At 39.0% G+C, this 15252-nt stretch overlaps 1 protein-coding gene across 4 annotated transcripts in view; it reads left to right on the forward strand.

Annotated features, from left to right (window-relative positions):
* Positions 1-15252, forward strand: part of LOC103473513 (multiple epidermal growth factor-like domains protein 10) — a 148212-nt gene that overhangs the window by 5996 nt on the left and 126964 nt on the right. For 3 of the 4 annotated variants that reach the window (XM_008423817.2, XM_008423815.2, XM_008423814.2), the window contains exons 3-6: positions 1180-1315; positions 1888-1989; positions 2218-2318; positions 3154-3246. In XM_008423817.2, coding sequence (XP_008422039.1) covers positions 1194-1315; positions 1888-1989; positions 2218-2318; positions 3154-3246 — 418 coding nt within the window. In that variant the 5' untranslated portion in view covers positions 1180-1193. Of the gene's footprint in view, positions 1-1179; positions 1316-1887; positions 1990-2217; positions 2319-3153; positions 3247-15252 lie in introns of those variants that run through there. The other variant, XM_008423816.2, reaches the window with a different exon arrangement.

Consider the following 15252-nt stretch of genomic DNA (forward strand, 5'->3'; position numbering starts at 1 on the left):
AAAATGACATATTAGTCCACCCCACCGCCACTGTGTAGGTTCTATTGTTGGCTAGTGTGTCCATGATGAGAGTGGAGAGTGTCTATGGTAGTGGTTTTGGTAGGGGAGATTCAATGGTTGCCTAAATAATAATTGCATAATAATAATTTAATGAAATTATTGTACATAATACCAGCTGTACTTTTGTTTTAATGTATGTGTATATTGTGATATATATTGTTGTTAGAATCTAACAATATATTCTAATAAAAACTATAGCGATAAAACTATAGTGATATGTAGCACAATAGATAAATGATCAATATCTATAGAAAATATGTCCAATAATGAATCCATAATTCACACTACAGTCATTCACCCATTCACGAATGAGTGACACAGGTGACAGTTGCGTGCTCCTGAGTGTACATACCCCCTCCCACCACCGCCATTACCCTCGTTTGTGTATACTGATTGTGCAAGTGATTGTTTTTAATGTTGCATTTTTATGCTGTATGCATGTATTTTTACTGCATCCTTATATTCTTTTAACCTTCATACTTTTAGTATGCATCATTTAATGCAATCTCTTGGGTTTCCATAGAAAAAAGCTTTTTAATCTAGTTTGAATAAATACTGTACTGTTTGATAACTAGGATCAATTGCAATTGAAATGTTTGTATGACTGAATTGAAATAATTTTTTTGTAAGTTCCCTGAGACGATATTTGTTATGAATTGGTGTTATATAAACAAGCTGATGCTCTGCAATGGACTGGCAACCTGTCCAGGGTGTGCCCCGCCTTTCGCCCATTGACAGCTGAAATTAGGTACCAGACCCCTCACAACCTCACAAGGGATAAGCATGTAAGATAATCTGCAGTTAATTTGAAGGGTTAGGGTTAGGGTTTGAATTAACTGCAGGGTCTGCAGTTAAATCAAATTAACTGCAGATTTGAGTGGTAAGTTTAACGATGCAGTTAAAGTAAAACTAACCTAACCTAACCCTAAAACTAACTATTGAGCACACCAAGTAGTTAATTCAAATGTTTTCACAATAGAATAAATGTACTTATTATTTAACTTTTTTGCTTAAGGTGTAAGAAAACATTATGGTCATTTATGCACCAATTCAAACAACACTAACTTTTAAATGCTCCTACATTTAACTGATTTTTTTTTTCTCGTTCTCCAACTGAAGGTGCAGCTCCTATTATGATGGCTGAGTTGACGGGGTACTATATGATGGTCCTTTCAACTGTGGTCTTCTGGTCTCTCCCTTATAATACATATTCCCTCAATCTGGATGATCCAAACGTCTGCAGTCACTGGGAGAGGTGAATCAGAATTCTGCAGACATTTCTGTGTAGGGCTGGGACAAGTGCTGAGAAAACTTGCAAGAAATACTTTTGATAGACTCTCCTTTATCTGATTTAAGGTCCTTCTTTACAAATAAAAATTGAGTTAAACTGATTTTATCATGAAACAAAAAATATGTTCATTCACAGTAGTTAAAGAAACTCTATTTTCAAAATAATAGAATATTTTGAAAAATGGGGGACAGGAGAAGATGCAGAGTAAGAAATAAAAAAGATAGTAAATTTCAAGCTCACCAACACCGGTGAGCTTGAAACTCACTGGTATTAGTGATTGAATGTGATTACTGTAGAAAGAGCATGTTGTGTGGTTATTCATGAGACAGTCATGCGGGAGTTTTGTTGCAAGCCCTGCAACCAAATTCTTTTGGACAGACTTCAATTCTCACAGACCTATCTCACATTACTTTGAAAAACAGTGGTCAGATAGAAGTGGCACACTGAGCAGTTTGAAATTTAAACTTCTCACAACAGACATATTGAGTTTGCTTGTAAGTTTTAAGTGTCTTTGTTCTGTCTTTCTATGGTTTCAGTTACTCAAGGATGGTGACGGAGTCTTATTCTCATCGTTTTGATCAGATTTATTACACCAACTGTCCAGACATCCTCAAATGGTTCAAGTGCACCACATACAGGTGAGGAACACACCTTAGCACACATCTAAGAGAATACAGATTTTTTACATGGTGTTTTATCAAAGTACAATTTTAACTTCTCATAAGTCTTAATATGTGTGATGACAGAGTGGCTCACTTTTTTATAATCAGCTGTTTTATAATCTGTTAAAGCTTTTTTAATTTGTTAAACCTTTTTCCATAACCTAAATGTCCTCAACAAGTGACCTCTGTACTCTGTGATTACAGGGAGATGTATCGGACAGCTTATCGCAGAGGAGAGAAAATCATGTACAGGATAAAGTCACAGTGTTGCCCAGGCTTCTTTGAAATTGGAGAGATGTGTGCTCGTGAGTGCCTGTATCCCCTCCCACCACTGCCTTTACTCTCGTTTCTCTGTATGCACATGCAGAAACATACACACGTAAAATCATTCTTTTTCACCATATTAGGACTGGTCTTAACGTTAAGAGCAAGTCCTCATAAATTCAACACCTTTGAATTTTGGCTGCCATCCAGCCAAAATTATTTATTGGTTATTGTTAACCAATAATGTCTAAGTAGACAATATCTAAGTAGACATTAATGGTTAACAATTGCAACAAATGCAAAGAATTAATTAACCTATAATTAATTCTTTGCATTCCTAGTTTGAACAGATGAACACAGCACCTTCAAGAATATGGTAATTGTTCCTAAGGATAAACCAGACTTGTGCACCTCCACAATTATTTTCTGGATATTTTGGTTTATTTCTTTTGTCTTTCCAATTGTGTCAAACAAGAAAGCTGTGTGTACCAGATGTGGCCTTAAAATACATCCACAGGTGTGCTTCCACCTGTGGAACTTAAATGTGTCAATTAAGCTAAGGGTGGTTTCCAAAGGCATCACATCATCTTCTGATATTTTTCTCACTGCTTAAATTTGGTAAATGGAAATGTTTTTGATAATTATAGGTTAGTTAACCTATAACAGGGGAAGTTAGGTCTAATGTCTTCAGAAACTAAGGAAAAAAGGTATATGTCTTTTTATTCATTGTATGGAAACTCGTGGTTTCAATTTTATATTGGATGTTTTCTAAATTGCATTGTGGATTTACAGAGCTCTATGGATAATCTGAATTTAATTCACATAAAATTAAAAGTCAAATGAATTCATCATTGTTTTTGCTTCCTCCTTATACAGCACACTGTGAAGACAGCTGTGTTCATGGCAGTTGTATGGCACCCAACACCTGTCGATGTGAACCAGGCTGGGGGGGTTACAACTGCTCCAGTGGTGAGTTCTTCAGCTGTTGCTGTCTGTGAGTGATCATGTCATGTATTCACATGGTTGGCTGGTTTCCTGTGAAAGTACTCTGAAGTCATGTTGAAAAAAAATGACTTTCAACATATTACTGCAGCCTATTAAACCATACAGAGACAGATGGTTGCGTTGGTGTGAATGAGTAAGTTGTTTGTCATGTAAATGATCTGCAGCCTAATGTCGTTTTGTTGAAAGTGATAAATATTTCCATATTTCCTAACTGGTTTCTGGGACAGCCTATTCTGAAACCAAATCACAAGGATTTCTAACTTAATAGAAGTGATATGTTTGCAAAATCTTTTAAACTGGCAATAGTTCAAGGTGTCTATTATTTTCAGTGTAAATCTGAGTATGTTTGGTTTCACTTCTCGTAATAACAGCTCACTTTGCAATGCAGTCCTTAGTAGTAAAAACAGATTTGTGACAATAATAAAAAGCTACTAACCCTAATATCCACAAGAAAAAAAAACAAGAAAAAAACCCAACCCAAAATATTATGTAATATTCACGCTTTCATGTGTAATGATGTTCTTTTTTCCCTGGGATTCAATGCTTTTTCAGGATAAAAACTTTGAACCTATGATACCAGTTAACCTCCCCCCCATAAAATCTTTAAACTAGGGGCATCGTGTGGTGTAGTCTTCCCCCTTCTTTCTGCCCCCTTTTTGTTTAACTGCTTGAAGAAAAATAGAATAAGGCCACCAGCACCAACCAAAAACAAATTATAAAGAAATTGAAACTATCATTTTTTAAAATTATTCTCACATCTCCATCTCTATAAGTGAAATTCAATAAGTCCTTTATGAAATCTCTATACTCAGTTGGTTTTATACAAGAAATTCTTAACCTCTAAACTAGCGGTTCTCAACGTGGGTGGTACCGCCCCCTAGGGGGCGTTCAGAGGACGCCAGGGGGCGCTGACGGACATTTTTACAAAAGGGCGGCGCTGGTGTGCCTTTGGGGGGCGTTTGGTCGAAGGTAAACTTTACACCTTAAATCCACAACAATACCAGTTTAGACTTTGAGCAACTTGGTAAAACTGTATTGTGTAACATTAAATCATGCTTGGCTGCAACTGTATCGATGGCAGCTCTTCTTCTTCTTCTTCTTTTTCTTCTATTCAGAGTTTGTAGCTTCATGGCTCCGCATCAGTTCAGCGTTACACCGGCTGATGACGCTGCTGTGATTCACTTTGTCTGGTATTTATGTAGGCTACATATGTTTTGGCAGTTCTGTGATCATGTCAAAGCAGCAATTTATATTAAAAAGTGTTTTATTTCCGTTTGAAAGCTGCCCGCTTCATAAACATGTAATTACTAAAATCACGATACCCTCACTTTGTATCCCTCTGAAAAATTAACCCATTTAAATAAAGAAATAAAGAAATCCCTCCATGGGTGATACCACTGATAGAGAGCGTTCATTTYATAGCGTTAACACCGGTGCTGTAAGTGGTCCGGTATGAAACGGGTGTGATAGAACAACGGTACCACAGCACTTTTAAATTTCAATAATCAGAATACCGAAATTGTTTCCGTTGTTTTAAAAGGTTCATGTCAGTCTGCCTTTCCCCCCATCGATATGTTTCCCAACCGCCCTGCACCTTAGGGAGTTAAAGAAAAAAAAAAAACGGCGCGCACATCGCGCAAAATTCTGAAACATGAGAAGCGGGCAAAACGGAGCGACAAACTAGATGTGAATTATGGCATAAAAACAGAGAATCCGACGCTGAACAGTGAAAAATCAACACATGATGTGAAACACATCATGACGATTAGGAGGCGCAGCAGGTGATGAGTGAAGATTACTGATGGTCAATAAACGATAAAATAAATCTAGCAACAGGAAAGAAACTAAAGTGGACACAGCAATAAACCAAGAGAGGATAAAACTAATCATATGAAACTAAATGGAAATGAATGTAGAACAAAATGCAAGAATAAACTAAGAAACTAAAGTAAATACGGAGGAATAAACTGGTATGGCAAGACCTTTCGAGCAATAATTAATACAGAAGACAGAATGGCAAGAATAAACAGACACCATTTCAGATAAAAGGTAAAATAATATTGTTGAAGTGCCATGGGCATTGGCGCAACTACACATTATTCAGGTGGATGCGAAAACATAAATCGGCGCCCCCCACGAAGGAGCGTAGAAACATACGCTCGCCTCCCCCAGACCCCCTCCTCCAGACGCCGATACGTTTAGGGCAAAACTCGCTACATTTACCCCGTTATATGCGCGAGGTGAAGGAGCGTAAGGCGCGCTGAAGTGTACGGGAAAACATAATCGGTCCGCCGATTCAAAACATCTACAATAATGATAGTAACATTAATAATAAAATAATTATCAGTGCAAAGTAGCCTACAAATTTTTTGGTGGGGGGCGGTGAGGGACCTGGATAAAGGCTGGGGGGGCACTGGCCCGAAAAAGGTTGAGAAACACTGCTCTATACCATAGTTTTTGGAATATTTCGGGCCCAAATGCAGTGACACTCTCAGGATACCAAACAGTTTGCGAGGTAAGGACAGGCTTTGCCTTGGAGATGTGGAACGTGGGATGGACTCGGAGACAGACAGCTGTTGGACTGATGACAGATTCTATGACATATAGACCGATAAAGTATGGACCCAGCTTGCTAGGGATGGATTTGAATGGAATGCCACATTAAAAGACACAAACTTTCTGCCCAGGTGCTAGATCTGATTTGTCCGGAAAACTGCTGAAGGTTTGTTGGCAGTAAAACTACTCGGATGAACGATCAGGAACTCAGTCCAAACTTTCGTCATGGTTACCTTGGCAGGAAAACATATGGAGTGAAAGTAGTCTCAAAATATCTGTGTGTGTGTAAAAAGATTTGTGCGTGTGTAAAAAGATGTGTGCGTGCATAAAAGTATCTGTGTGTGTAAAAATATCTGTGTGCATGTAATACTGGATTTGTAAACCTTAAAAATAAAATAAATCTTTTCCTACAAATGTTGAAAAAGTAGACACAAATCCCCTGGTACACACACAAAACTGCATGTACACAGTTCCGGTTACGAGTGCACAATATTTTTGAGACTCATGTCGCGCTTCGGGGAAGCTCCCAGATTTGTGTGTAGATGGTGCGTTTACATGCTAGTAAAAGCTGGGTCATCTGAGTTTTGCACCGAGTCTAGTGTTTTTATTCTTTGAACGTTTCTGTGCTTGTGCCGAAGTAGCAAACACGTTAGTTCAGTGGAAAACAGTATATCTCAGCACTTCCTTATATTATCCTAAAATTATTTATAGACATATTGTGCATTTTTGAGTGGTACAGGAGACTAAGTGGTCTGAAAAAGGACCACTGGGTGGCGAAATGGTTCGCTGGCCGGAAAAATAGCCAGGCAAACCCAGAAGCAAGATGGAGGGTCCCGGTGGTCTGCCCTCTGAAGTAAGTAGAAGCTAAACCTGCAGGCTTTGCCCTCCGATTATAATGAGACATGGAGTAATTGTAAATGATTTCAGATTACCTTTTATATGTCTAGTAATTTGATTCTCTGCCCTCCTGATATGTTTCTGTTAGTGGGAGCTAAAGTTTAAGTGAGCTATGCTACATTAACTGTTGGGAGCTGAGTCCGTGTATTTTTATTGTCTCACTCTGCACAGTTCGAGTCTTTAATCCATAAAAATGATCTCTGGGTGGTTCTTACAGTATCTGTTTTGCCCAAAAGGTTCCAATCAAATTTCTAAGTCAAGTTGCTGACTGATCTTTGGATATATAGTTTGTGAGACATTCTGATTTGCCTTTTACTTTATTTACTAAGTGAATATAATTAAGTGAAATAAATTGCCTTTTGATTCTAGTTTATTGACTTTCTATGTGTATAAATAACATTTTACTGTAATGCCCGTAATGCATGGCAGGCACCTATTGTTCTACACCCAATAGAATGTCTCTTTATTTATTTATATCTTTATTTATTATTCTTCCGTCATCTTTAATGCGGCTCATACCGCTGAGTGCCCACCCACAAAAAAGGTATCAAAACGTGCAGCTCAATCTCGGCATCTGGCTACTTTTTTTTTAGGGGATCGGAGTTATGATGGCAATGTAAAAAGCGAAAAAAGAGCGAAATTTCCAACTGCCGAGTGTAACTGACACCAACTGCCGGTCTGTTAGAGTGAGAAACGGAGTGGCTTTTTGATCCCAAAATAATTTTTAAATTGCTCTCATGGCTGCAAAAATTGCTCTCTTGGTATGAAAGTCGGTCATGACATTGATACACATACTTGCTCCCGTAAAATGTTTTCAAAATTTCACCAGGGCTGACGGTTTCCTGTCAAGGTGCTTCAGAGCAAAATCATGTGCCAGGGTAAAGTCAGGCTCTCATCCATTCATTTTCAGACTTTTTTTTCTGAAATATTTCAGAGCTCATGGCACACCATCTTTCTCTCATTGCTGCTTTTTCTGTGAATGACCTACAGATATGAATCGCGGAACTATTGGAGACGACAAATAGCCCTCTCATACACTTCAAACAGTTTTTGGATCGGCCTTACGGATCCTGAGCGGGAAGCAGTTGTTCGGACTGCTTTTTTCATAAAAACTGACTGGGTGTCTCATAATGATAGAAATCTTTCTCCACCTTTCTGTCTCCCACACACGGCAGTTGGCTGAGGATTAATCGCTATAGCAACAGAATACAGAGAAAGGCAGAGCTGCTGGTTTGGACTACAAATGCGCCATAACTGTAGTTCTATCTATGGCCAAGACTAAGTTAAAAGAGAGGCATGAGCAGCATGTCAGAACTACAACATGACGGAACTGTCAGTTACTATAGAGGAGGACTTAGCTGGTATTGAGAACTACTTGTGCATTTCACCTAAAATAAGCTTTTAGCCAACTTTCTTACTTATTAGCCATGTTTAGTATACTGAATGGACTGAATCAATGACAGACAACTTGCTAGTGATGCCTGACAGCAATCATGGCTAACATTAGCATTTTGGCTAATTTCACTTTATGCATTAATTTTAACAAAATAAATGGTGCAAGTACAGCTTAGTCAAAATGTTTCCGACTCCACAGGTTTTTGACTACAGTTTAGCTCAGCTTAGCATTGATGCTAATGTTGAGCATCAGAATGCTTTTCTTACTTAATAGCAATATTTCATATGCTGACTGGAGTAAGTAATGACAAACAACATGCTAGTGATACTCCATATGCTACTCATTGCATTCATGCTATTATTAGCATTTCGGCTAATTTTAGCTCATGCAACATACTGAATGGTACAAGTACAGCTTACTGAACATGTTTCTGACTCCCCACTGGATATTGACTACATCGCAGCTTTTTTAGCATTATTGCTAATTTTTAGCATCAGAACGCTTTATTAAAAATCTGACGGGTACACTTTGGCAGGCCCCGGTTAAATTTCTTCAGGAATTTTCTAGTTGGGGCCTGCCCATAGCAATGCATAGGGAGAGGTGCCTCCACGCATTGCATGGCAGGCACCTATTTTTCTACACCCAATAGAATATCTATATATTTGGGGCCTGCCCATAGCAATGCATGGAGGCAGTGACTGACTTGCTTTGCAGAAACCAGAATAGTTTCTGTGACGCATATTAAAAACTCAACAGACGAAAATGGAAGAGCTTCTGAAGCCACATTAGCAGCATTGAATTAAATCTCCCGTTTGTTGCACATCTCTGCGTAGTGCCGGGGTGCCTGCATGGCAGGCACCTATTGTTCTACACCAAATAGAATGTCTCTATATTTGGGACCTGCCCATAGGAATGCATGGAGGCACCTATTGTTCTTCACCTAATAGAATGTCTCTTTATTGGGGCCTGCCCATAGCACTACATAGGGAAGAGCAGTGACCTCCTGCAAAGCAAGGCAGCGACTGCCTCCCATGTAGTGCATGGCAGGCACCTAATGTTCTACACCTAATAGAACGTTTCTTTATTCATTTATTTTTATTCCGTCACCACCATCGTCATCATACTGCTGCGTGCACCCCCACAAAAGTGGTATCAAAACACGTGGCTCGATCTCGAGAAGGGAGCTATTATTTTTATTGGGATTCGGAGTTACCATGGCGACGTAATTTGTGAAAAATGACACCCCAAAATCCCATTAAAGTCAATGGAGCGAGGAAAAATAAACTTAAAATGCCCTATTTTTGAGGAATTTTTGTGTTGTCATAGATTGACGTAGAAATGCCATTCAAATTTCAGTTTGTAGATATGTCCGTGATCTCTTCTAAAGTGAAGACAGTACGTCAATACCAATTACAGTTTGTCCACATCTTGTCTCCAAGCGACCCAAAGTTTTTGATTTTTCAAAAAATTTAAGTGTAACTGAAACCAACTGCCGCTCCGCTAGAGTCAGAGAAAGAGTGGATTTCTGACCCCAAAATAATTTGTAAATCGCCGCCACACCTACAGGTATCGCTCTATCAGTATTAAAGTCAGTCATGACATTGATATGCATGCCTGCTCCCGTAAAATGTATTCAAAATTTCTCTAAGGCTTACTTTTTTCTTTCAAGGTGCTTTAGAGCAAAGTCATGGGACAGGGTAATCTGACGCTCTCATCAAGTGTTTTCTATATATTTTTGAACAATTTCAGAGCTCAGCGCACACCATTTTTCTTTCATCGCTGTTATTACTGTGAGTGAGGTAGAGGTATGAATCGTGGGACTATTGGAGATGATAAATACAGGATTTCCCCCAGTGTTTTGTAAGCCTGGCGACCCGCCATGCTTTACTAGCCCCGCCACCAGGCTAAGCGTTGCTTGCTTACGTTTCTAGGGAAATCCCCCCCCCCCAAAAAACGTTTTTTTTTTTCTTTAAAGCCGGGTTGCAAGCGTCTCTTTTGCTCTTAGCATTTCACTAGCAGAGCAGATTTATTCCTAAAGGACAGGTTTATAATAGATAGGTTTGTAGTTTATGCATTTAAAGCTGACAGCGCACGGAACAATTACTCAACTAGCGCCTCTGCGCTTTGACTCGCGCGCGCTGCCGCTGCTTTACCTCAGCGCGCCTCCTTTCACTCAAACTAGACACAGGTTGACCTGGATGGATATTTACGTCAACTTACTGTGAGGAATTATGATCCTTTGGAGAACTCTAGGTAAGAGTTTGAAACCCACCGCTTTAGCTCTGGTTGCGCAGCTCCATGTGAACCACAGGAATAACTTGTAGTAGCGAATTCAGAGGTGCGCATTGAGCGAGTGGTGAGAATGAGTTATTTTGTGAACCAGCAATTATATGCGGCGTCTGTCTTCCCTGTAAAGTTTATGTCTGTGGTCCCGGTTTCCCAGAGCGTTTGTGGATAACGAGCAACGCTAACCTCATCATGCAGGTTAAGTCCTCGTAAGGAGCTTTTGCGCTCTCCTCGGAGTCACGCATCACTCTGATTTTATATTATTTTATTATTATTTTTAGTATTTTTCCTGTTACACGATGCATCAAACCATATCAAATGCGTTGTCTACTTAGAGTTAATATGCGGGTCGCATAGAGATCTGAGAAACTCGTCCCATAAACTCGACCAACCAGAATAGTTTCTGTGACGCATATTAAAAGCTCAACAGACACGAAATGGAAGAGCTACTGAAGCCACATTAGCAGCATTGAATTAAATCTCCCGTTTGTTGCGCATCTCTGCATAGTGCAGGGGATGCAGAGCTGGTCCAAGGCTATATGAGGCCTTGAGCAGAATCTGACTTGGGGGCCCCTTTTGTTGCTAAAAACATCAGCACCTCTAACGGCTTCCATGTTAGATTTAGTGAAATCTAGGACAGGGGGAGTAGTCTAATTGGCCAGCCTAAAAAGCAATAAGTTATAATCGCAGTTTGCCAATTTGTATTTGTAAATTCAAAGATTAAACTCACAGCATCACATTGTTGCTATGGTAACAAAACAATCAAACTATGAATATTGTTCTTTGAAGTTTTACAAAGTAAACTTGCCAGCTCCTTAAAATCTTGCAGTTAAATGTTAAACAATTTAAAATCTTATTTATGTATGCCTAAACAATTGAATAAAATTTAACAGTATTGATCATCTCAATAAACATGAGTGTCTGTGGTCTGTTTTAAAATATTAGCGTTTATGGGGGCCCTGAAGCCATTGGGGGCCTGATGGAGCCGCTGACTTAATTTGGATTAAACAGAAGTGCAAATTTGTTGTTTTTAGACTAGTTGTGGGTTTAAATAGCATTTCACTGGNTTGCAAGCGTCTCTTTTGCTCTTAGCATTTCACTAGCAGAGCAGATTTATTCCTAAAGGACAGGTTTATAATAGATAGGTTTGTAGTTTATGCATTTAAAGCTGACAGCGCACGGAACAATTACTCAACTAGCGCCTCTGCGCTTTGACTCGCGCGCGCTGCCGCTGCTTTACCTCAGCGCGCCTCCTTTCACTCAAACTAGACACAGGTTGACCTGGATGGATATTTACGTCAACTTACTGTGAGGAATTATGATCCTTTGGAGAACTCTAGGTAAGAGTTTGAAACCCACCGCTTTAGCTCTGGTTGCGCAGCTCCATGTGAACCACAGGAATAACTTGTAGTAGCGAATTCAGAGGTGCGCATTGAGCGAGTGGTGAGAATGAGTTATTTTGTGAACCAGCAATTATATGCGGCGTCTGTCTTCCCTGTAAAGTTTATGTCTGTGGTCCCGGTTTCCCAGAGCGTTTGTGGATAACGAGCAACGCTAACCTCATCATGCAGGTTAAGTCCTCGTAAGGAGCTTTTGCGCTCTCCTCGGAGTCACGCATCACTCTGATTTTATATTATTTTATTATTATTTTTAGTATTTTTCCTGTTACACGATGCATCAAACCATATCAAATGCGTTGTCTACTTAGAGTTAATATGCGGGTCGCATAGAGATCTGAGAAACTCGTCCCATAAACTCGACCAACCAGAATAGTTTCTGTGACGCATATTAAAAGCTCAACAGACACGAAATGGAAGAGCTACTGAAGCCACATTAGCAGCATTGAATTAAATCTCCCGTTTGTTGCGCATCTCTGCATAGTGCAGGGGATGCAGAGCTGGTCCAAGGCTATATGAGGCCTTGAGCAGAATCTGACTTGGGGGCCCCTTTTGTTGCTAAAAACATCAGCACCTCTAACGGCTTCCATGTTAGATTTAGTGAAATCTAGGACAGGGGGAGTAGTCTAATTGGCCAGCCTAAAAAGCAATAAGTTATAATCGCAGTTTGCCAATTTGTATTTGTAAATTCAAAGATTAAACTCACAGCATCACATTGTTGCTATGGTAACAAAACAATCAAACTATGAATATTGTTCTTTGAAGTTTTACAAAGTAAACTTGCCAGCTCCTTAAAATCTTGCAGTTAAATGTTAAACAATTTAAAATCTTATTTATGTATGCCTAAACAATTGAATAAAATTTAACAGTATTGATCATCTCAATAAACATGAGTGTCTGTGGTCTGTTTTAAAATATTAGCGTTTATGGGGGCCCTGAAGCCATTGGGGGCCTGATGGAGCCGCTGACTTAATTTGGATTAAACAGAAGTGCAAATTTGTTGTTTTTAGACTAGTTGTGGGTTTAAATAGCATTTCACTGGAGATCTTTTCCCGTAACATATAATTACACAGCAATACTTTTACATTTCCTGTCAACTTAACATCTTTTAATACAAAAACACGGTGGACAGCCTCGACGCCCCGACCACCGGGCTTAGCAAGTTTTCTGGGGGAAACCCTGATAAATAGCCCTCTCATATGCTTCAAACGGTTTTCGAATACGTATCACGGTTCCAGAATGGGAAGGAGATGTTCAGACAGCTTTTTTTAGTGAAACTGGCTGGCTCAAACAGATATGTCTTCCCCTTGTCTGTCTCTCTCACAGCTAGCAGTTGGCAGAGAGGATTAATTGCCATAGCAACAGAACACAGGCCACAGCTGCTGATTCAGACTACAAACACATGGCCATCTCTGTAGTTCTAACTATGGCGAACACCCAGTTAATGCAGAGTGCTAGGTTTAACCCAACCACTGTTACACATTGGATCAGTGTGGCCATTTAAGATGAAGCTTAATAAAATTTTCAAAATAAAAGCCTTGACGATTTTTACATCATGCAATTGCTCTATTCGTCATTATATAACTAGTGTGACCAAACCACTGTTACACACTGGATTAGTGTGGCCAATTAAAATGATGCTTAATGAAAATTTCAAAATGAAAGCCTTGACCATTTTACATCAAGCAATTGGTCTGTTGGGATTTACATGACTGTTTTAACCAAACTACTGTTTCACATTGGATTAGTGTGGTCATTTAACATTAGCACAAACATTAGCATTTCACTGCCGTTGACTAGTTGTCAAGTGTCCTATAATTTCATGGCTTCCTACACTTGAAAAGGAGGACTTGGAGACTTCAGGAATTCACTCAATCTTTTTTATTTCACCAATGAGTGAGAATCAATGAACAGGTGAAAAACCTACAACACACATACAAAATATTTTAACATACATTTTAGACATTTAGTTCAAAGTTAATAATTTATCTCAACTAATTCCATTTTTAACCTTGAACATGCATTTATTTTACAATTTTAACCATAAATTCAAGTATTAAATTATTAAATTCCATGCCTGGTTGAATTTGAATCAAACAAATCCAAACATTTTAGAATGACCTTTTTTCTTCTTTTTCTTAGGACTTAAGTTTTTTACATTAGATATCTTAACAACCATTTAGTGGAACCAAACTATAAAAACTAGCAGTGTAAACTTTTACTTCAATAAATTATGCATTCCTTTTCTCAAATGTGAAACTACAGTCAAATTACATTCAATTGAGCCCAGTTAGTGGCTTACCGGTAGTCCTTATAAGTCCTTTCCCATGAAATGCTGCTTTGGAGGCTGTGTTTGCTTTCCTCAGCTCTGTTGCAAAACCAGTAAAGTGGTTTGTGAATTCCTTATATAACCTGAGTTGAGGGTGCTGCTGATTGGGTCAGATTTCTTTCACCTGCTGAGACGTGCTGCAGAGTGGCACACTGATGTGTGTGTGTGTGCGCGTGCACACACAAATGTCTATTCATGCACCCACATCTGAACTAATGAGCTGATCTGCGCAACACTGGTGCTCTGCCTGGCACAGAAAGGCCGTGCATTAGCACTGGTCAGCAAGAGCTTCAGTCATTGGACGTTGGGGATGAACAGCATAAAACCCATCATTATGTGTAATACTGACTTGTAATAGGCCACTCAAACTGAGTGAGCCACTGCATCACTATAGGCTGGGCGATAATATTAGCTTTTTATCACAGGTTATAGAACTGACTTTTGACAGCCAGAGCGTTAGTATTTTTGGACTACAATTTAGCACAGCTTAGCATTTAAGCTAATATTAAATGCTAATATGCTAATAAGTAAGAAAAGAACACTTTTCTTACTTATTAGCAACATTTTGTATAGTGAATGGAGTAAGTAATGACAGACAATATGCTAGTGATGCCAAACATGATACTGATAGCAATCATGCTAACATTAGCATTTTGGCTAATTTCACCTTATGCATTAATTTTAACAAAATTAATGGTCCAAATACAGCTTCATCAACATGTTTCTGACTACAATTTAGCTCAGCTTAGCATTGATGCCAATGTTGAGCATCAGAACGCTTTTCTTGCTTATTACCAATGTTTTATATACGGAATGGAGTAAGTAAGGCAAACAACATGCTAGTAATGCTCCACATGCTACTGACAGCATTCATGCTATTATTAGCATTTTGGCTCATTTAAGCTCATGCAACATACTAAATGGTACGAGTACAGCTTAGTGAACATGCTTCTGCCTCTCCATAGGTTATTGAATACATTCGCAAGTCAGTCACTGCTTCGCAAGTCAGTCAGTCATTGCATGGCAGGCACCTATTGTTCTACACCCAATAGAATGTCTCTTTATTATTATTATAAATATAATTTATTATTCTTCCGTTACCGTTAATG

This window comes from Poecilia reticulata, linkage group LG12 (genome assembly GCF_000633615.1).
Source record: "Poecilia reticulata strain Guanapo linkage group LG12, Guppy_female_1.0+MT, whole genome shotgun sequence".
Lineage (NCBI taxonomy): Eukaryota > Metazoa > Chordata > Actinopteri > Cyprinodontiformes > Poeciliidae > Poecilia > Poecilia reticulata.